At 43.5% G+C, this 23742-nt stretch overlaps 1 protein-coding gene across 1 annotated transcript; it reads right to left on the bottom strand.

The window, feature by feature from the left end:
- Positions 1 to 312: 312 nt before the first annotated feature.
- Positions 313 to 21014, bottom strand: MYLIP (myosin regulatory light chain interacting protein). The gene is made up of 7 exons (XM_070361436.1): positions 20707 to 21014; positions 19489 to 19679; positions 7806 to 7991; positions 6326 to 6523; positions 5688 to 5852; positions 4338 to 4758; positions 313 to 1896 (listed from the first exon to the last, which is right to left on the bottom strand). Exons 1-7 carry the CDS (start codon positions 20791 to 20793, stop codon positions 1807 to 1809), a joined length of 1338 nt encoding a protein of 445 aa, XP_070217537.1. The 5' UTR covers positions 20794 to 21014; the 3' UTR covers positions 313 to 1806.
- Positions 21015 to 23742: the final 2728 nt, after the last annotated feature.

The following is a 23742-nucleotide window of genomic DNA, read 5'->3' as shown; positions in this document are numbered from 1 at the left end:
CCGGGTTTACATTTTTAACTTCCAACTTTGCCACTCCCTTCCTTCTCCAATACTTCATAGTCCTTTTCCCAACTTCTCTTCTGCCTGTGCATATGACCCCGCTGTCACCTACATTCCAATCCTATAAACCAGAAAACACAGATGAACGAGTAACTGGTAAACAGTCTCCTCAGTTAGAGCCAATACCCTGAACATTTTCAAACTTTCCATGAAGGACCACAGTAGATACCAACCAGGATGTTATCCATGTTCTTTTTAAATGATTAAAAACTGGCTTAAATGACAATCACTATGACAATACAAACACCCATGTTTGCTTTAAAGTCTTTATTATCCTGAATATAAAAGACAGAAGTCCTCTAGGATATAACAGAGTTTTTTATGTGGAAACATTATTTTTTTACAAGTGAAAAAATAAATACCTCTTGGAATAAAGGCTTATATGCTAATATGTGCCATAAAAAAGTAGAGTTTTAATATTTGACAAAATGTCTGTGCAAAGAAACAAATGCATAAACACATTACTGCTACATTAAGGCAATATGGAAAGTATACTCAGAAATCTCAGTAAAGTGACAGTGTAGGTTTCTAGCTTTAACGTAGCTAGTATTGCACCCAGTGAGGTCATCTAGGTTTCCCAACATCCTAGAAAACCCACAAGCTGACCAGCGTCCAAAATTCCCAAGTGGGAGTGGAAAAACATGATTAAGAATACAGAAACAAACAAACAAACAAACCCCGAACCCCTCTATAACATAGAGGGACAACAAAAAGTTAATACTTAAGCATTTACTACCAAAAAAGAAGAAAAGCATCCAATATCTAGGACATCTATGACAAGGCTGTAAAAGGCTGGATGGATCAAGCAAAAGCAGCCCCACTGGGTGAAGCTGGAGCAGGGTGCATGGGAGAACTCACGAACCGCCCCCTTTGTATGCCACGAAGCTTCGTCTCAGCGAGCAATGCTCTCCCTTCCAAGGAACATGCGCTCCCTTTTCAATCTTAAAATAAAACGTTCCCCCAACTCAAGAGGCCCAAGGAGTGCCAACTACTACATAGAAATCGTCTAACTAAACTGGTAGCATTTTATCACTGAAAGGCTCGGGGACGTGGTAAGAAGAAGGGAGGAGGAAGGGATAGGAAACCATCCATGTGGAGTGATCTCTTTTCCACTGGCCAGACTGGTTTAAATCTGACAACTTTGTTGCCCACTTTAAAAACAAAAGTCCCCGAATCAATTTTTAAATCTGCTTGCCTCCCAATCATTTTGAACAAGTTAGAAAAAACAGAAATGACATTAAAACGATGACTATCTCTTTAAGAAAAATTTTCCTATTAAAAATGTCCGGAGCTCCGTGACCCGTACAAAAAGAACCAAGTAAATCCTTAAAACAAATTCTTACAAAATTGGCTGCAGGTAGGAAACTTACCTTGGGATACGTTAAGGAGATTTAAAACATCATTTTCTAAAAGGTACCCACTTTAGGGTTAGGCTGCCACTTAACAGATGTCAAAGATTTTTCCTGATTCCTTACTTGATCATAAAAAGAAGGAAGTCCAAGGAATGTGTCTGGGTCCCAGAGCTCCTCCTGGTCGCCACCCAGCAGGTGCTGATTCTACACATGGTACATTTTGGCGGTGAGGAGTAGTTATATTCTTTCTATTCTTCCTTGTTGGTTTTTTTTTCCCTATACGTTGCATGGCAGATGGGTGTTGGAGTATTTTTTCTCTCCACAATCTATCTTTTTTTAGCTTATACTAGTGCAGTTCATGGAGACACGGCATGTCCTGTAAGTGCACAGCAGATCAGATCACAGTCAGGTTGAGAAGACTGGTGTGCGTTGGCAGGTAGACGTGCTGGATGTGGTCCACCCGTGATCTGCAGACGGGACACGACTGGAAAAGAAGCCGGCACTACAGGTTAGGACACCTTCACGGATCTGTGTCTTCAGTGTTTACCTGTGGTACCTGTTACAGTGCATTTTCTAAATACGCTGTGGTTACAATTATTTCTAGCTCTTCCCTGGGAGAGATCTTTGCTTTCTGACCAGTTTGTAAGTTTGCACTTGACAAAGGATTAAAAATAAAGATGATAATACACATATACATGGAATATTACCCAGCCATTAAAAAGAATGAAATAATGCCATATGCAGCAACATGCTGGAGAAGGCAATGGCACCCGACTCCAGTACTCTTGCCTGGAAAATCCCATGGACAGAGGAGCCTGGTGGGCTGCAGTCCACGGGGTCGCTAAGAGTCAGACATGACTGAGCGATTTCCCTTTCACTTTTCACTTTCATGCATTGCACAAGGAAATGGCAACCCACTCCAATGTTCTTGCCTGGAGAATCCCAGGGATGGGGGAGCCTGGTGGGCTTCCGTCTATGGGGTCGCACAGAGTCGGACACGACTGAAGCAACTTAGCAGGAGCAGCAGCAGCAACATGCATGGGCCTAGAGATTGTTATATAAAGTAAGTCAAGCAGAGAAGGAGAAATATTGTATGACACCACCTATGAAAGTGAAAGTGTGGTTGCTCAGTCATGTCCGACTCTTTGCGACCCATGGACTGTAGCTCACCAGGGCTCTTCTGTCCATGGAATTCTCTAGGCAAGAATACTGGAGTGGGTTGCCATTCCCTTCTCCAGGGGATCTTCCTGGCTCAGGGATCGAACCTGGGTCTCCTGCATTGCAGATGGATTCTTTACCATCTGAGCCACAAGGGAAGCCTGACATCCTTTACAGGTAAAATCTTAAAAGAAATGATACAAATGAACTTACTTAAAACAGAAAGAGACAGACTTCGACAATGAACTTATGACTGCCAGGGGGAAAAATGGGGAGCAGGGATAGTCAGGGAATTTCAGATGGACATGTACACACTGTTATATTTTAAATGGATAGCCAACAAGGACCTCCTGTATAGCACAGGGAACTCAGTTCAATGTTGTGCAGCAGCCTGCATGGGAGGCGAGTTTGGGGGAAAAGGATACATGTCTATGTATAGCTGAGTCCCTACACTGTTCACCTCAAATGATCACATTATTAATTAGCTATACCCCAACACAAAATAAGAAGTTTTAAAAGTAAATAAAACTAAAGATTATGAAAAAGTATAAACTGAAGGAAATTAATCAGGTTTTCAGTCAGACCCTAAACATGGCACAGTGAGTAAAGTGATTACTCACAGTCTTTTGCTGTGAGATGAGGCTGTAGTCCCCATGTGGGGTGACTATGAAGCCTCGGGCAGGGATGCAGGAGACCCAGAGACCATTCCAGAGACTGTGTCCTTGGCTAGTTGGCTTGGGCAACATCACTGGGCAGATGCCACGTGGCCAGGGAGCATGGTTGCTCCAGTCACAGGACAGTCACACCCCCCCACCCCAGGGCTGGCCTTTCAGCAAGCAGATCCCCTGCTCAATCACAGGGGGAGCCTTGGGTGTGAGGGTCAGACTATGTGGACAGCAAAAGGCAAATTCATGACCACTCCTGGGGAAAGAGTGTGTTGCACAGTCTAAGGAAGAATGCAGGCATCCTCTTGGCTCATGTGTAGCCCTAAAAGCAGCTTCTTAAGGACCAGAAGTTATTTAGGACTAATTTTACATAAAACCACAGCAACATGTAGCTAACAGTTCTGCGGGATGAAAACAAACTGAAAAAATTATTGTAAAAGGAAATGCAAGGTGCAAGAAAGGAAAACCTACTATGTAAGCGGTACTTTTATTTTGAGTACAAACTTTAAAAGTAGTTTGACTTGCTAACTGAGAGCCAATCCAAGGGGACCTGAGAGGCACAGTTGGTAATAAAAGGAAATGAATCATAAATAATCAGGCAACAACCTACTGTGAGTTAACTATCACCCAAAACTCTAAGAATTCTTCCACAAATAAGAAGTAAAAGACACCGTCCTCCTAAGTGTCAGGAAGCAGAGAAAACATGAAACAGAAAAGAAGGAGTTCAGCCTTCTTTTGGGAGATCTTGTTGGGAGATCCAGCCCAGCAGGCCTGGATCCCAGTACCCAGCTCAGCCAACCAACTAGATGTCTTACCATGTAAATCTGATCCTCATTTCCAGGACTGGAAAGAAGCCTGTGGTTCAGTAATTACATTGTCGAGAAGAGTGTGCTGATCTATACTGTTTCCTAAGGGCCACACCTTCCTAGTCACCAAGTACAAAGACCTTCCCCAGGTGGACATGGACATTCTCCATCAGTGCCTCCACAAGTCAGCACCTGGGCTGTGGCAGCCAGCTAAGCAGCAGCCCCTCACCCGGAGCCATGTGGACCCTCACCTGGAACCAGGCAGCCCCCTCACCTGTAACCAGGTAGACCCTCACCTGGAGCTGGGCGGCGCAGCCCTCGCAGCACACAGTGTGGCCACAGGGGCAGAAGGCCGAGTTGATCTCGCCCTCGCAGCAGAGCACGCACAGCATGGCCTCCTTGAGTTTACGCAGCTTCTCCTGGAGGGCACGGGTCTGCTGGCAGCCGAGGCCCTCACAGCTGCTGCAGCTGGTGCTGCTCTCTGAGGACTTCAGGGGAGAGTTCGGGGGGCTGGGGTCGCTTCTGGGCAGGAGGTCCACCACACCCGCGTTATATAGAGCCCGCCTGGCGTGGTCATACGCCTCCTTGGAGGTTCTTTTAATATCGAAGACATACTTCTTGCCCAGGTTGATGTTTTCATTCAGAAAGAGAGAAGCCAAGTGGCCCTTCAGGTCTCGGCTGTACTGCATCATGACGGCACTGGTCACCGTGTCACACCTACGGACAGAGACGCACACCCACCTCAGTGCTGACAGGCCTGGGTGGCCCCATGAGCCGGACCTTAAATGCTGCAGTGAACAGGGAGGCTCATGTTGGCAGATATTTAACATTCTTGTCTGCATGCTTGAAAATAAATCCTTCCAGTCTCATGTGTGTTAAGCATCTCAATGATGCCACCTCTATGCTTCTCAAATGTCTCCTGAGTAAGGATCTCTGGTCGGGCAGCGGTGAAAACAGAGGGCACCTCTACCTCCAGGGACAGTAGCTACAGTGGAAAGCAGCTTATGGCGAGAAAAGGGACGTTTTTCTTTGTAACCTTGGATTTATGCTAAAAATTTCTACAAATGTTCCATTCTGCTTCACAATGTGTCTATTTTAACAAAAAATAGTTCGGTTGCCCGCCAATTACATTTTGTAGTTTTTGATTTTCCAAATATTTGAGTCAAATCACAATGCTAAAGCACCCTCAGAAATGAGGGAATCAATATGGTTATCCAGGGATCCTCATTACACACTTGAGGACTCAGGGCAGCTACTCTCCCAGGGATGAAAAACAACTTGGGTCATCCTGCAGGGTAAGGGCAAAAACAGTGGCTGAACAAGCCCTCACTCAGTTACCCCGGTCGGGGGGTGAGGGTGGTGGGGGTGGTGAGGAAATGGGCTAAGAGATGAGCAGTGGGGCGAGTCCGTGCAAATCACACTCACATCCTCCACGCCACATGCACACGTGCTGAAGGAAAAGCAGGACAACGTTGAGAAGGACCGCTGCTAGGGCAGAAATGAAGGGCTCACAAATAGCCAATTTCTTAAACTCTGTACATGGTTCACTGACACAATGATCCCAGGAACTGTAGGAGGCTTGCTGTCACCTGGAAACCTCAACCCTGAGGCAGACACGGGGGTCATGGAGCACAGGGGGTACATGCCTGTAAAACGCGTGTGTCTCTGTGATGGCCCGGTAGAGCCCACTGGCTGCCCTGGTGCTGATCATCTTGAACAAGAGCACGATGCTGTTCCCAGACTCCTTGGTGACGGTCAGGTACACGTTCTTCCCTGACTGGGTGGCCATCTGCACCACGGGGTAAGCAATCCTGAAAGGGGGAGGAAAAGCGTGGGCTCAGGGGAGCTCCACCACTGCGCAGGCACCTAGTCAGGTTCCCATGTGCCGTGGCCCAGCTGCAAAACCAGATGCTCAAATAAGACCATCAGATAAGCACTCTGCTCGTAAGTTATAAAGGTCTGTTGAAAAGCGCTTGGGGTACGTGAAGAGGAGCACTGGAGTGAGTTTTGGGGAACTGTGTGTAGGTGAAATGAGATTTTTATAGCCGTGAGTGACATTTGAGAAATATTAACTCTGCCACATGAGTACACTTAAGCCTGCATTTAAAAAAATAATGGAATGCTTATCAAGGCCTGAATAAAATTAATGTACCTACCCCAAATGAAACATGTTATCCCTAAAGGATGACTGTCTAGTAAAGCCCTCTCCACTTCCTATTTTCATGATCAGAGCTACAAGAGTATATACACACTTAGGTCTAAACAAATTTAAGACTTGGGATACCTATTAATTGGGCTGAAGTCATCTTTACAAATGGAGATTCCTTCAGGTCCAACCCCGATGAGGAGCTTCTGCCCCTCGCTGTCCCTCACAGAATGCCATTCAATGCCGTAGTTTTCCATTGCCGACACAATCTGCAACACTTGGTATTCGGCCGAAGCCTGGCTGGTCCCCTCCAACTCCTTATGCTTTGCCACGATGCTGTAAGACACCAAAAGGCCAGAGTGTACAAAGAGGTTAACTGATGCAGTTTTCAGAGAGAAATCTATTATTTCCACTAGTGAATTAGACTGACACTGTCATTTATGAATCATAAAAACTTAAAGCTATATATTATTGATGTTTCATCTATTTAGCAAACTTATTGTAAAATACTTTTAAGACACTGTTCAAGATCTCAACTATTAAATATTTAGTAGAAAAAAACTACTGGGGATGCCAGATGAGAATGAATTAAAAAAACAACAGAAAATCTCTAAAAATATATGTAAGAAATTTATACCTAGGAATGTCTCATGCGTTTGTCTAGGTTTACTTTCTGTTTCATTATAATATAGCATTATATGGGATTGATTAGGTCATTTGCAACTGAAATATGCAAGATTTATTTTATCTATTGAGGTGGAACAGCCTCCAATATAGTCCTTAAAGAACCCCACCCCCTGGTATCCATGCCCCTGTATAACTTCCTTGAGTATAGGCTGGATTAATGACCTGCTTCTAATGAACAGATTATGGCAGAAGGGATGGGCTGTCACTCAATATTGAGATTAATTTATAAAGACTCCATCTTGGGTGTTCGCTCTTGCTCTGGCCAGATTGCCTGTCCTGGGGGAAGCTAGTCACCATGTTATCAAACAGCCTCTGGAAAGAGGCCTATGTGGTGAGGGCACAGGCCAGGCAACAACAAGCCACCTGAGCCCAGCTGGAAGCGGATCCCTCCCTCAGCTGAGCCCTCAGATGAGGCTGAACCCCACGGGCAGCTTGACTGCAGCCTCCTGAGAGATCCGAAGCCAGAGAACCCAGGCAGGCCATGGCCGGTACTCCTGACCCAGAGAACTGTGAGATGACGTTTCCTGTTTGAAGCCACTAAGTTTTGGAGGTCAACTCATTAGCCATGAATAGATAATTAAAACACCTATGTTAGGTCTCTTGATTTAATCCTTTCTGGAATGAAGGAAAGGTCAACATATCTGATAGACTTTCTAAGAGACTTACACTCTTAAAAGGCCAGAGACTTTATAATTTCCGTTATACAGCATTTTGTATAAGGGCATTTATTTGTGTGGATTATATCTTGTGTTTATAAGTTTCTCAAAGAAAAGGATAAGAATCTTTTGAAAACAGTTGGTTAGAGTGGGCAATGGTTTAGTCTCAACCTCACAAATTACCTGTATCTATCATAGTTTGATGTTTCTCCTGGAGATTCTTATAAATCTGCTAGATCCATGACAACACACAGGAGCCTGAAGTGAGGCCTCACCTGTTCAAGGTGGCACTAGAGAGCTCCTTGGCACACAGCTCCTCATAGCTGTACTTGGCTGTGTTCTGGTTGTAGTCCCCAAACTTGGTCTGGGCCAGGAGGGCACTGAGTTCCACTGCCTGCTCTGGGGAACACTGGAGGTGGCCTGCCAGGAGGGCTTCCTTGATATGCAAGAAAAAGATATGTCTGCAAAGCAATGGGAGAATGAGGTTATGCCGGGGGACTAACATGGTTATCAGACCCACTGCATGGCAATTCCATAATCCCTTTTAAGTAAGGAAAACAGAGCAGGGTAGAAAGCTACCTGGGAAATGCTTACACTTACAGACCTTTTATTAAAATCATGAGGAGTAAGAAAAAATAAGTCTAAGGATTACATACACACATAATAATTATATACACGTTTCTGCATTATACATTTCAAAAGAAATGATCTTAATCAGAAAAACTTTATCTTGATGTGTAATTGATATCTGATTCAAATGACACTCAAATCTCTCGTTTTCACCCTAACTTCTCTGCTAAGGATCATACTCAAATGTGCAAGAGCTTAGAGATTTCTCCGCTAGATGTTCTTCAGTATCCCAATTTCACCTTGTTCGGAGCCAAACTATCTTCCTCCCCAAACCCACTTTTCTCCCAGTGGAAACCAGCGACTGATTTGCTATTTTTACGGCACACTCAATTTTGATTCTTCATTTTCTTTCTGTCTAATTTCTGTCCCTGAAAGTTCTTTTAAATCCAGTTCCGTTTTCCCCGCTTTCACTTCCTCTGTCCTGCTGTAGCTCTCAGCCGTCAGAGAATTCACAATGTCCCCTAAGCTGATCTCTCTTCTAGACTCTGCGTGAATCCACCTTCCAAGCTGCTTGCTTCTGATACAGACTTGCCATTCCTCTGCTCAGAATCCTTCAAGACATCCCCATTGTTTGCCAAGGAAGCACACTGTCAGCATGAACCCAGACTTCTCAACGTCTTGCCCCAGATTTCCAGCCATATCAGGTGGCACTAGTGATAAAGAACACACTTGCCAACGCAGGAGACATCAAAGACGTGGGTTCGATTCCTGGGTCGGGAAGATCCCATGGAGGAGGGCATGGCAATCCACTCCCGTATTCTTGCCTGGGGAGTCCACGGACAGAGGAGCCTGGCAGGCTACAGTCCGTAGGGTCGCAGAGAGTCAGACAGAATTGAAGCGACTGAGCAAACACACGTGCACTCCTGTCATTCCCTCCAGCCACTATGCCCCAGGAAAGAGACAAGTTTTTTTTTCTGGAAAAACCAAGCACATTCACACTCCCACGTCTCTGGTCTTGCTGTTCCCTCTGTCCTGAAGGCCACTCTTCCTATCCCCTCATCGGATACCCTTTTGTCTAATTCACACACAGACCATTTAGCTGCATGTGAACTGACTCTCTAAGTGTGTCTAACATCAGAGAGTTCTGTAAATGTACATAAAACTACACACTGCCTGCCCATCCTAGTTTCATTCCATCTGACCCTGTCCTAATTGTACACAACACTGCATTCCACATTTACCAAAAAGTAAGTGAAATTTAGAATCCTTGAAAACTTCAGATGTTGTTACCTGATAATTTGTATTGCCTAAGACTCTGAACAGAGTGCTTAAACTGTCACAGACAGATTGGCCAGGGTTATGAAATTTGCCTCTGGCAAATGCAGAAGTATAACTTTCCCTGATGATTCAATACATCCTCTCAAACATGCTGAAATGCCACACTACTCCCTCAATTAACAAATGAATTGTGATCATCATTGTAAAGCTCTGAACAGGGCTCCTAAACTCAGCTTCCCCCTTCAGCTGGATACCCTTATTCGAGTCCTCAAGTCACTTTTATTTATGTTAGTCTTGTGTCTGACATCCAGGTAGAAGGGATAATGAGAACAATGCAAGAAAAGGAGGTAGGAGAACCTGAGGCTAGAAAAAACAAGAAGGGGCACTGCTAAGTGTCTCAAAACTTTGGGCTGACAAGAGCCATTAATCCTCCTTTAAAAAAATGCTTAAATTCAACATTTTGTGCCTTCTACAACGATAAAGAAATGTTTAAAATTATCAGACTCTGCCAAACACTGCAGTGTTTTTTTTTTTTTTTCAAAGCCCCTTACTGTGATGAAGAAATCACAGTAAGAATGCATAATAATAGCACTGAGAGACGATAAGCATGGTTTTTATTAAACCAAACATCTGCTTGTCTTTAAAGTATTTCTGACATACTGCTAAACTGAGAAGGGGGTCCCTACTGGGGGAAAGAAATGACTACAAAAATAACTTGTTCTAAAATATCCAAAGACTGAGATCTAGCAGCCCCATAAAACCTTGGTGTTGCGACACTGCTTCAGTCCCCAGAAGGCTTTTTAGACAACCATTCGGTAAACTTCATCTTGGTTTATGTACCCCTGTCTCTGCAGTCATCAGAGGACATGCTAGCAGCAAACAAAAATCTCAGTATATGCTTACATTAAACAAGAAAGCATGTGCTGAAAGATTTTCAAGGGTATCACCCAAACTAAGTCTTCTCGATTTAATCACTGCTTATGGAGAAGGCAATGGCACCCCACTCCAGTACTCTTGCCTGGAAAATCCCATGGACAGAGGAGCCTGGTAGGACACAGTCCATGGGTTCGAGAGGAGTCGGACACGACTGAGCGACTTCACTTTCACTTTTCACTTTCATGCATTGGAGAAGGAAATGGCAACCCACTCCAGTGTTCTTGCCTGGAGAATCCCAGGGATGGGGGAGCCTGGTGGGCTGCCATCTATGGGGTTGCACAGAGTTGGACACGACTGAAGTGACTTAGCAGTATGTGAAAGTGTCTTTTAACTGATTTCCTAGGTATTAAGTTAGAGACTAGTATAGCTGGCAAAAGAGGTTCAAAATCAATCTAATTTCTTTTTCTAAACTATCCATGCCAACTCCTAGACAGACAGCTGCCAAAATCAAAGGCAGAGAAGCAATAACAAAATATTAACAGGTGGCCAGCGGCCTGAGAGTAACACTGATCCTTTCTCGGCATGTGAGTTGGAATTTTTAAAAAGGGGGTGCAGGCCAATAGCCTTTTCTATATACTCCACATTCTAGGCTGTACTGCGACTGCTACCCTCTTAAGTACAAAAATCCCCCTCTTTACAGAAACTTTCTGGTAGGGCGCTTCCTGCATTTTGCCATTTCATGGCTATCAAGCAACCTTTTCAAGTCAACAAGTCTGTCATGCATTGTCTCTGTGCCAAGCCCTATGCTGGAGTTCTGGGGTTCCAGGGTGAACATATGTGATAGTTCCTCTTTTGATGGAACTTACAGCCTTTTGGTGTGAAGGAAAGTATCCTATCAAAATAACTGGCTGCAAACTGGCACTTAGGTGACAAGTTTATGCTCTCCAGAAGAGCACGTGAAGCAGCGATAGCAAAGGTCACAGCGGCGGCAGGCTGTCAGCAGACTTTCTTTAATGTGCTCTTCCCAGACGGAGGATGACAGGGCGTGCAGAACCATTGCCAGCAAGGAATCCAGGGATGGCTCAATAGTTAGGGGTGGTTCTGAGTCAAGTATTTTCTTCTATTTTCCCTTGAACTATCTGGCCTGTAACTGACTGGCTCATGGATTTCACCCTCTCCCTTTTTGTAGGCTGGGTTAACCGTTACCAATAGTATCAAAATAAGTAGATGTATTCAAAGAAGTCAGACCTGCAGTGAATTGCTTTTTTTTTTTTAACTAAAGATCAAAAGTGATTGGCATATCTAATTCAATTTAGGCTACATGCTAGAAGCATAAACAGAAAGAAAGCCTTTGAAAAAACTCATGTCTTAAGCAAATGTCTATGAATATATCTTAACAGACAAGCTCATTTTCTAAACATTCCTTTGGCTGTACCTTGAAATTCTTGATTTTTCCAGTTTTACTCAGTTACTAAGAAATTGGATACTTTCAGCATAGGATGGGGCTTGGAAGCCCAAAGTGAAAAGTTACTAGCTAACTCATATCTCTGTATTCATGAATTCACACTTACTGCAGCATTAGAGAAGATTAAAAAAAAAAAAAAAAATAGGAATAAATATGAGGATATATATTTTAATTTAAAAAAAGAGCCACACATCCTTAATACGTTTTGTTTAGAAATATGTACTTGGAATTTCCTCTATTTTTAAAATGAATTCCTTTCCACAATTTTAAGCCATAAAATTAGGTCTTTTATCTTTTAAGAACTGTAATCAGAATGCTCTCCTCTAAACCCTGCCTTGTCTCATAAAGAAATCATCTAATAATCAAAGCAGAATTTTCTGCAAACCAATCGGGAGTTGTGGATCTGCTCATCACGGACAGTTACTCTCTATTACTGCCCTCCAGTTATCTTGCCGGTTATGTAATTTTGAAAAGCTTTTCACGACACAAATATAAGACAACTATATCCACACTCACTATTAAACTCCAAATGAAGTAACCAACTAAAACATCTCTCAAATGGCTCAAAGTGAAAGTGTTAGTTGCTCAGTCATATCCGACTCTCTGCAGATATGGACTGTAGCCCACCAGGCTCCTCTGTCCATAGAATTCTCCAGGCAAGAATACTGGAGTGGGTTGCCATTCCCTTCTCCAGTGGATATTCCAGACCCAGAGACCGAACTCAGGTCTCCTGCATTGCATGCAAATTACTAAATAGTTATTTTTTAAAACTCTCCGGTCCCAATAACTGAAGTGAATTTCTCCCCAAGAGACTGACTGAACCTGGCTCTCCATTTTAACAGCTGGTTAGTCCCTCGCAGAGTGAGACACCCACTGAGGTCACCTGAACGCATGCCTCAGTTCAATGAGTCATTAAACCACAAGCTCTAACTGCCAGGTTATATTTAAAAATTATCAAACCACAACAGAACTGCTATACGTTTGTTTTGTATCTTAAACTCCAGAGCAACAAAAATCAGTTCAAGATGGATCCAGGCCTAAATATAAAAGCCAAAACGGTAATAGTTTTAGAACAAAACACAGGAGAGTATCTTCATGACTTGGAGACAGGCAAAGGTTTTTCAGGATGCAGTCAGCAAAAATCATAAAAGAAAAAAGTGCATAAGTGAAACTTAACCAAAATTAAAAACTTCTTCCAGTCAAAATGCATTAAAAAAAAAAAAAAGACCAGGCAAATCACAGGAAAAAAGTACACTTATAAAACAAATATCTGACAAAAAACTGGTATATACAAAGAATGTGTGCCGCTCAAAATAAAGGCAACAACTAAAGTAAAAATGGGCAAATGACCCGAACAGGTATTTCACAAAAGATGTTTGAAAGGCCAATAAGCCGATGAGAAAGCGTTATTAATCAATAGAGATGTAGAAATTAAAACCACAGTGTGCTAGCACTGCAAACCCAGCAGAAGGCTGGCAGGAATGTGGAGGAACTGGCCCCCTGTACACTGCTGATAGGAGCACAGAATGGTACAAGCGTTTCTGGAAAAGGTCTGGCAGTTACTTATAAGTTAAACAATTACCTCCTCTATGACCCAGCTATTTCAATCTTATTTACTCAAGAGAAATGAAAACACATGTCTACAAAAAAAGACTTGTGCTTGAATGTTTATAGCAGCTTTCTTCATGACAGCTGGAAAACAGATATTCATCAATGGAGCATGGATAAACAAACAGCAGTACATAATACAATGGAATACTATTCAGCAATAAACAGCAACAAGTCACTAATGTATACAACAAGACGATGGGTCTCAAAAAATTTATGATGAACAAAAGGAGCCAGACACAAAAGAATACCTGTGTGATTCCACCGACAAGAGGTAGAACAGGTTGTAACTAATTTATGTTGGAAAAACATACAACCTGGTTGTGGAGTGGGGTGGGTGGAGGTAGGGAAGGAGAGTAGAGAATGACTGCAGAAGGTCATGAGGGAACTTTCTGGAGTGATGGTAATAGTCTAAATCTTAATAAGGGTTTTAAACAGGTACATCTATTTGCCAAAACTAAGTGAAATATTACAATTTATGCATTTCATCATATGTAAATTTTATATCAAAAGAAAAAAAGAACTGTAGGCAAAGACTGAGTTCTAGTTAATGATATGCATAGTGAAGTATTTAGGGGGATATGTACTTACAACTTACTTTGAAAGGCATAAAAAAAGATACACTGATAGATGGGTAGAGGGGCCAATAAGTGGATAAATATGCAATCAAACAAGAATGTTAAACTGTTAATAGCAGAATCTAGGTGTTTTTGGTGTTCAATCTAAAAATCTTCAACTTATCTGTACATTTGAAAATCTTTATAGTAAGAGATTGAGAACATAATACTAGTAAAAACCCCTTAGGGTCAAGGTTCAGAATTCAAATGAGGAGCCATAACTAAAATGAACCATCAAATCTAACACATTTCATGGAAAGTTTGCAACTGAGAAACCTGTCACAGCCAGTAATTACCAAGTCAGGTCTCTATTCAGGCTTAAGGAAATCTTTCTCAAAGCCCAAAATGTAAAATGGGAATCCCTGATAAATTTGTTTCCTCCTCAGGCTCCAAAGCAGTTAAATGGTAAGGAGGGTACAGGTGTGAGAAATTCGTAACTTCAAATTGATTACAACTCACTCCAGAAAAATACCTGGAAGCATAAAATCTCACTTCTAAAAGGTGTGATTACTCACTGGAGATAGCTGTCCCTGGGCAAATAACAATCCAGGCAATCGCAGAGTTTAAGAGTGTCAACTACAATCTCTTTCTCAGCAATCTAGATTAGAGGCCTGGAATCAGGGACACAACTCAGAATAAATATACCTGGAACCTAATCCCACACTGGTCACCCTGGTCTCACTCTCAATGCCCTCTAAATAGTCAGAGTTTATTTATAATGACATTCAAAATGAAAAGTTCATTTGGGCTACAAATCAATTTCTCAATGTTCTCTGATATTTTATATGTATATATAAGTATCAGAAGTTCAAAAAAGACTGAAGGTGCCCGGGTGGGCATCCTGTGGCTAAAATAAACATAAAACCACACAAACATCCCATATTCTGAGCAGAAAGACTTAATAAATTAGAATTCAGAAATGTAATTAATACTTTCTTTGAAATAATATACATGTCTGTTTTTAACCTTTTTTACTTTCCTGGGGCCTATGTTATATTTGGGCATATCAAAAAAAAAAAAAAAAAAGAATGTGTTGTTCCACTCTTAGACATGTAGTTGATATAAAAAACATAATATTCCTGCAATGCATCCTATGGAATTTACCCATCCTGAATCACACAAAGGTAAGTTCTGTAATCAACATTTACCCTCGTGACAATGTTTTATAAGATTCTCAACATGATTACAGGCATGGGCTAGGGTCAACCTGATTCAGCTGTGGACTGATTTGAGATTATCACCTCATCTCTGCCTATAGTTTACATCTGGTATTTGCTTTGTGGGTTTCAGTGATGCCATCGTTCCTGAACTTTCACATGTCTAAATGATTTTTGTTGGGAGACGGGGAAAAACTGAATTTAATAAGTACCAAGGACCTACAAATTGGCTGAAATTAGATAAAGCCGGCCTGCAGCTTGAAAACTATCTGAACGTCATAAAAGGCCCAGGTGGGCGGTAGTTCATCCTTGATAAGAACAAATAGCCACAATGAACAAACGGCTCTGAATGGAGTAGAGGGGGCGAAGGAAGGCAGCCAGCAAACAGAAGAATGCCAAGCACCGAGCAAACTATTAACCAAGAAGAACCTCTAGAAAACGTTTTTTTAATGGTGAGATTTCTTTTAGATTATCTCAAACGTTTCAGGTTATAGAAGCAAACTGGCAAAACATGTCAACATCTACAAGAAAATCTGTATTATCAGTATCAGTTAACCCCATTTTTACTGACTTCCAAGTTCTTAATTCATTGATTCAGCAAATATTTACACACCAGGTACTTGTTAGACTCTGGGGATACATGGTTGATCAGCTCCTTCTTAATGGAATTTAGATAATTAGAGTAGCTGATGATAAGCAAACGGTCACAAAAGTAAATGAGTGCTACACATTCGTTAAATGTTGTAAAGGAAAGCGGCATGATACATTCGGAGAGTTCAGTCTCCTAAGTGGGCCTGCTGCTGCTAAGTCACTTCAGTCGTGTCCGACTCTCTGCGACCCCATAGACAGCAGCCCACCAGGCTTCCCGTCCCTGGGATTCTCCAGGCAAGAACACTGGAGTGGGTTGCCATTTCCTTCTCCAATGCATGAAAGTGAAAAGTGAAAGTGAAGTCGCTCAGTTGTGTCCGACTCTGTGCGACCCCATGGACTGTGTCCTACCAGGCTCCTCTGTCCATGGGATTTTCCAGGCAAGAGTACTGGAGTGGGGTGCCATTGCCTTCTCCGAAGCGGGCCTAGAGAAGGCTTTTCCAAGGAGTGATGAATGAGCTGGGGCCTGCAATCACACTCATCACTGCTCACAACTTTAAGACCCTAATGGGATGCGACATTCAGGATTACAGCATTTCCAGGAACATGTACTTCAGTACTCACAGAGTGCTTGTATTAGGATTGTTCTCTGGGATAAAGGATTCAGGTGTTGGTGAATCCTAACTAATAAGGGTGCCCTCTAGCAAAGAACACAGAGCTCTGCTAAAATGTGGCAAAATCAGGAGAAACAGAAAGCTTTTATTGGCAGTAGATGGTATAAATACCTACGATCCCTGAAGATGTAGCATATAATTCTCTAACCTCTGGTTTTGAAAATGTTGACAAAATCTGGTCTAAATTGCTGTGAATAACCAAGAGCCTCTGAAACGTAAGAATTTCAAAGATCACTGGGATTTCAGATCCACTTTCAGAATATATTAGTCTCACGTTTTGTTTTAATCCACAGCATGGCAAACATCTGCTGAAAATACCTTCTGTCTTCCTCTCTGAAATGTTCCAGCTGAGTCTAAACAAACCTCTCCGGTTACTTTCCAGAATTCCTCATTCAAGAGCAAACAAAATAGTCTGGGTAAAGAATCAAATCTAAAATTAGGCCACATCAGAAACCAGACTAACTCTATCTCCCTATCTAAGCAGACACTGGAAATGTTTTTTCTATCTTCAGAGAAATGTTATCTAGAAAAAAAGCATTAGAAAAGTGATATGAAGAGAAACAGAAGCCAAGAAAAAAAAATCGGCTAGAAGGGATCTTAAAGAAACTCTTTTCAGGGTTTTCAGCAGGGCTCAAGTCTTAGAAGGCTGTTTACACTGGTGGTTGGTGGCTGAGCTGAACCTAGAACGCAGGGCTTCCGTGTGGCCCCTAGGACTCTGCTATTAGACAGGCCTTCCCGCCTGTCATCTAGCAGCCTCCCTAATTTGATGCAAACTAATGTATGAAGTGCCCCCAGTTAGGCCAGCTCTACTGTAAGCAGGCTGCTTTAATTGTCCACGGAGGACAGCTTGGCCAGGATATTTCAGCACCATTTAATAAACTGTCCAGACACTTTCAGTATACTAAGTGTACCCTCATGACTTGACTGGGAGATGCTAAAATATCACCTCTCATAACTGGACTGGCAGAGCTGAGCTTACTCACTATGTAAATAGATCTATTTTACTTCCATGGCATTTTATATCAATATTTTATAACAAATGATTGAACATCAAAAACATTAATCACCAGCTTTATCATGTTAACATTAAGGGAAGTGTTCCTGTTCTGTAGTATCTGGCATATAAACACAATGCTAATTGTAGCAAAACTGGGCCCAGCACAACTTATGTTCCTAATGAAAAGATATAAAGCTAATTACAAATCACTTTATCTATTTATTAAAGCTGAATGCTATATACACTTTAGGTGGCATTTTCTTAAAATTCTGTTACTTCAGACAACCCCACAGAAAAGTAAAACACCAATATTTTAAAAATCAAAAGTTTAGATCACCTGAATTTTTTGGTATGATTTCAAATGGAATGAAAATCAATTAAAATTACCGAGTCTAACCAGGTATGTGCATTCTTTGAGTGCTGTTAGGCTTGAATCTCAAGAGTCAAAGTCACTGAGTCAATAAAGTAGGAAATTTGATTCCAATTCTAACTCATAAAATGTATTTCTTGCATGAATAAAATGGATTTGATAATAGTTATTAACTGTATTATAAGAAAGCACAGGTAAAGAATGTCTGGCAGCAAACTGTAAAATCTGTAAGCATTTATAATACAAATGCACATGTTATACTGTTATGACTGCTACCATTTAATGATGTATTTAGTCCTCCAAGCTTCTGCAGATTAAAAAAATAAATTTGTCATCAAAATAGATTTGTAAATGGAGACCCTGAAATAACTGCAAAATCAGGATAAAACTAAACAATGAAAATTCCAAGAGGTTGTGTTTTATATATACACACATATTTTTTTCTTACTCAATTGCAAGTTATCAAACTGAACTGCAAAGTAGAAGCATTCACAAATCAGCTTTAAGTTAAAAAAGCAATAACACAACCTATCCTGATGTCATACAGACAGCTAAGACATTCTTAAACATGGAATTACTTGAATATTTTGCAAGACATTTTTAGAAGCACTAAGAATTCAATATACTAGCTTCTCTCAGATACAAAATTGAACATTTCCCTCACCCTTTAAAGCTCCATAACAAGGCAAAGCAGAGATTACAAACTCAAATAAACAGTATTTCAAAATATGTGTCTAGCCATCCTCTGGTAAACGACCAAAAAAATAAAATGACATGCTAAAAAATGCTGAAGAATATGGCTCACTCATCATTACTCAAAACTGTCACACTCACATTTTTTATGGTCGTGGCAAATTTCTAAGCCAAAGTAGGAAAACACTAAAACTAAGATCCAAAGATCCAAAGTTTGCTGTGTTTAAAAGTAGTCATTTTCCTTTTTTTTAAGTAAATACACCACTATATAAGATTTAGGTCTCTTGCATTTCAGCAATAAATATTAAACACCAGTTTCCTAGCTTAGTTCATCCTTGAGAAAAGTATTACGTCTAGTCCAGGGGAGAATCCATTTTCTGTTTGAAAAAGGAAACCGCACACTCTGATTGTCTCGCACTACTGGTAGCTTTCTAGAAGCAGAGAGAGAAATTTAGCAGTCTAAACTCAACAATCACGTGTAATGTATTTGTGGGGTAGCATGTTACTACTGGCGTTAGACGAGTTTTCTTAACTGCATTTGTAAGAAACTGAACAACTCAAAAAATTCGGAAAGAGCTCTTTGCTACAGACTGTAATCTGACACTAGGCTGAAGAAGTTGACCAAGTTTAAGTAACCCAAGAGGAACTGTTTCCTGCTTTCTGTTAGAACAGTCTGCAATGACCTATAGTAACACTGCTGAGGCAGAGGTTACTATCGGGCAGTAGATGCTGTTATCAGGAAGTCAGTTGGGTCTTTCTTCTTTCTTTTTAAAAGTTTTTTGAGCTGTGGTGCTGATCTCAAATGTTTGTAAGAATTCATCCCTGCTCTCCCACTGTTTACAATGACAAGAAAAATACCGCAAGAGCTGGAAAATGTACCCCTGGCCAACTATGCTGCTCTCTTTTCACCTCAACAAAATAACTGTGCTATGGAAAACTTGTAAGTTATGAACCACCTCTGTATCAAAACAAACGTGCCTTGAGCATCTCCAGGAAGGTGCAGTGGTTCTCCCTAAAGGGAATCAAAGGTCTATTTGACACTGGTTTATTTTAGCATCATTTTACCTAGTCTGCTCCTGTAAGATGAGGTGAGGCTCCACGAAGAACTTGACTCTCAGTTTAAGCCGGTAAGGGGCAAGCCCATCCATCTGCTGGGAGATCCGGTTTCTCAGATTTAGCCATAAACTTTCACCTTTGCTACCCGTAAACTGCAGTCCAAAATAATCAACTTCTATAATTCCCAATCTCCTGCACACCTAAAACAAAAATGAATGCAGCACAGATAAGCAAGCGGTCCATGTGGTCAAAGCAAACCAAGACTCCATCGAAGATTCTTGCATGTTTTTTTAAAAAAACACAAAGTTCAACAACGGTCTTACAATTCCCGTTGTAGGCTGTAAGAACAAAGTTCTAAGGCTCCAGTGATGCTAAACCGCTAGTCGTGGTACAGAGGCAGGCACAAAAGGAGTTCTCAAAACGCAGCCTTCCAGAAAGCCTGAGGAGGGGAATCCACGGGGTATTTTCCTTCTTTTTCCAATCACTGGAATTCCCTCCACCAGCACAATCTGCACAGCTGATTTGGCAGCTTATTATCTGGACAATTTTAACCATCTGGGTTCCAAAAAAATAAACACACTGAGGAAACACGCCACAAGTGTCCACTAAGCTTTACAGAAGGCTTTCCAAACATCTCAGGTCGAGGGGGGTTGAAGGCACAGCGTTTCACTTGAGAGCAAATCCCGCCGTCTGCCACACCACTAGGCGCTGTTTGGAACGGTTTTTCACTCCCGAGGAAACGCGCGTGCTGACAGACAACCAAGGAGTTTATGACCCAAACCCACCGTCCCCAGCGAATCGGGAGAGGCAGGGCGGTGAACCGTCCGCTTGAGAAGCAGTGAGAGGCAAGGGGCCCGGCTTGTCTGCCCAGCAACCTGAGGGACCTGCGACCGCCTCCGGCCACCTCATCCCGGGACGCAGGTGGCGCCGCCGGGCCCCGCGGGGACGACAGGCAGCCTCGTGCACACACCACCTGCAGCAGGTGTGCCGGGCCGGGGACCGGGTGGCAGGCCCGGGCCCGTCTTCCGCGCCCCCGCCCCACCCCCACCAACGGCCCACCCCGCGCGCGCCAGGAAGGGGGCCGCGCGCCCCTACGGCCTCGGGAAGGAGGGGGCGCAGGCCGGGCGCCCGAGGCGCACTCCCCACCGCCGCCGTCGCCGCCCGCACCACCGCGAGGCACCCCCTGACCCCGGCCTCAGGGGGCCGGCAGGGGCCCCCGGTCCTCACCTGGTTGAGGCAGTCCTCGCCGTTGGCTTTCGCCTCCACCTCCACCTCCATCAGCACTGCGTCCGGCCTCGTCACATAGCACAGCATGGCTGGGGCCGCCGCTGCTGCCACAGCCGCCTCGTCTTTGGTGTGCGCGGGGCTCAGACCCAGCTCCGGGATCGGTGAGGCTGGCTCCCGGGAGACGGCAGCCCTGCAGACCCCTGCCCTACGCCCCGCAGCCGCCGCGCCCCGCGCACCAACCTCCCCCCCCGCCTCGCCAGCCCGCGCGTCAGCCGGCTTCCCGGGTCCCGCGGCGGCGCCGCACTCCAGCAGCCCGACTGCCTGCGCCGCGACCGGGACTCCTCAGATATAACGGCCCCGCCCCACTCAGCTGGGCCCCCCCCGCCAATCACGGCGGCCCCGCCCCTCCGCCGCCGCCCGGCCAGCCAATAGCGGCGCCCGCTCGACCGCCGCCCGCCCTCCCAGCGCCGGCGGAGTGTCCCCCCGGCCCCGACGCCGGCCGCCCCGGAGGTGGCAGCTCCCAGGCGCCGGAACGCTGTGGAGAGTAGGGAGGCCTCGGAGCGCAGCCGCTGCGTCTGCCCGCTGGGCGACGCTGCTCCGAGTCCGCGACCGCCTGCAGCTCCTGAGCCTTTCTGACGGGCTTGAATTTACAGTGATTAATCGTCTGCAAGCTGCTGCTATTCTTTAGAAGCCTTGGGTCGCTCCAATAGCACGTTTCTGGGGTGAAGGCAGAGCAGCTCCAAAGCTTGAAAAAACTCTTGTCTCTGGGGTTTGCCACAGTGACTGGTTGGAAGGCAGAATTCTTGTTCATTATTTTAGATCTCGTCGTTGAAAAAAAAAAAAACCCAAAATCTGAGTATAAAAGTTTGTGCAGTTGTTCTTCAATAAGGCAGGGAGTTTCTCCTCTAGTGCTTTCTCTATGAACCCTCTCCGAAGGCTTCTGTTTACCCGTTGTGCTGAATCAAAACACTGGTAGGGCACTAAGGCCCTCTCTCAGGTTGCCCATCCTTGTCTCATGCCCTGTCTCATTTGTTCATTAAACATTAATTGAGCACCTGCTCCAGTGCCAGCCTTTTCTCTCAGACAACCAGGTGTTATCCTCAACTTCAGGGTAAGGGACTCATCTCAGAACCTCCATGGAAGCTATTAATAATTAAAAGTCTCCAACTCTTCCCTCATTTGCCACTTGTTTCTCTTAGCCAACACATTACTCAGCCTATATCTTTGGTTTCTTTATAGGAGAAGCCAGAGATGTGGCTTTCAGCCTTGGACCCTTGAAAACTGACTTCTCTCTGCGGTTCAGTGTTTCATCAGGCAAATGGAGACTATAGTGTCTGTCCTGCCTTTCCCCAGGGTTGCTGGGAAGAGCAGCAGAGGTAGTTTTCAAGAAAGCATTTGGATGACCTGGTTTATGGTATACGTAAGGAGATCTATATAGCCAGCTCTGTCACCACCTGCTGATGACTTCCGTCATTATCCCTTTCCCGGAATTCAGATTGTTTCTGTCCTGCTAACATTTATTTACAAAGAAGTAAGAATATCAGAGGAAAAGACTACTAGTCAGGATCCTACCACAGTCTTTCACTAAAGCCCACGATGGCTAAAACTAAACCACGTCCCAACCTCCAGTGCTGCAGAAGGGCATGCACACACATATCTTTCCTTGTGTCTTTTAAGAATACACCTCACAAGACTTCCCTGGTGGTCCAATGGTTAAGAATCTGCTTTGCAATGCAGGGGACATGAGTTCCATCCCTGGTGGGGGAACTAAGATCCCACATGCTGGGGAGCTAAGAAGCCAGTGCACCTCAACTGCCTAGCCCTGTAAGTACTGAGCCCTAGCACTAAAACTAGAGAGTCCCTGCTCCACAAGGAAAGATCCCACATGATGCAAGGAAGATTCCCTGTGCCGTGACTAAGACCAAACACAGCCGTGTGTGTGTGTATATATATATATATATATATAATACATCTCAAGATATGCTGCTGAAACAGTCCTGTCTTGTATCAACTCTTGTTCCTGATTCACTTAATTTCAGTTACTGATCTAGGAAATTTATCTAGGAGATAACATTTGTGTAATTGTCATCTAATCTGTGCTTAATCTATAGAAATTTTAGAACTGGGAGAAGAGGTGAGGGGCAAGACAGAGGCCAAGTGTATCAGTAAACATTTTTGCTTATTGAGTGACCACGCTGGCTAAACCAGTGCCAGTGAACCAAAAGTTGTCTAATTAAAGCAAAAGAGAATTTGGTGCACAAAATTTGGGGGCGCTCACAGAATCAGTGGGGACGAGGCTTGAAAATGAATGGAAAGGGAGACATATCAATTGGCCAAGAACAAAAATTAAAAAATGAAACGTAAACCCAAAACAACCGAACACCGAAACCAAATACTCATGCTGTGGAGAAACTACTTTAAAAATAGCATATTTTTGGCTTGCCAGGGATATTTCTTAATACAAACCCAGACCATGCTTTGACTGTGGGACGGTTGGTAAAGATGTCAGTGGGTTTTGAAATTGAATCATCAGATAAGACTGAAGAGGAGAAGGGTTTCTTAAAACAAAGCTAAAAATAGGAAAAGCAGCACTTGGGGTGAGGGTAGAAATCATGATGACCAAGAAGAAAAAGAATACTGGCTTCTATTAGCATGTCCAGGAAATAGGAGACCTTAATCTTTCCCTCTCTTCCTCTCTCTCTCCCTGGTTTTTCTCTTTCCTCATTTCTTCCTTGAGTAGAGATATAGAGAGCAGATTAGTTAGGAATGAGAAGGCTGAGTTTGCTGGTGCCTGGGTGAGAAAGCAGATTATGTTCAAAGACCTGGTTAGGGAGTAAAAATCCCACAGTAGAACTGCTTCCTAGAGGATCCCACCATCTGGCAATGCTATGAAACGTCTGGAGCCGGTTTCAAGCCCCAGCTGGGTCTAACTCCAAAATAAGCCTGCACACCCAGGCCTGGGGGTGGTAACTGTATTGGATTGAGCTGTGACTGGCAGTTCCGGATTAGCCAGAGAAGTGCTACATTTTACTTGTG

This window comes from Bos mutus, chromosome 23, assembly GCF_027580195.1.
Source record: "Bos mutus isolate GX-2022 chromosome 23, NWIPB_WYAK_1.1, whole genome shotgun sequence".
Lineage (NCBI taxonomy): Eukaryota > Metazoa > Chordata > Mammalia > Artiodactyla > Bovidae > Bos > Bos mutus.
The sequence above is the reverse complement of the archived record's forward strand: the minus strand, read 5'-3'. Positions and strand labels throughout refer to the sequence as shown.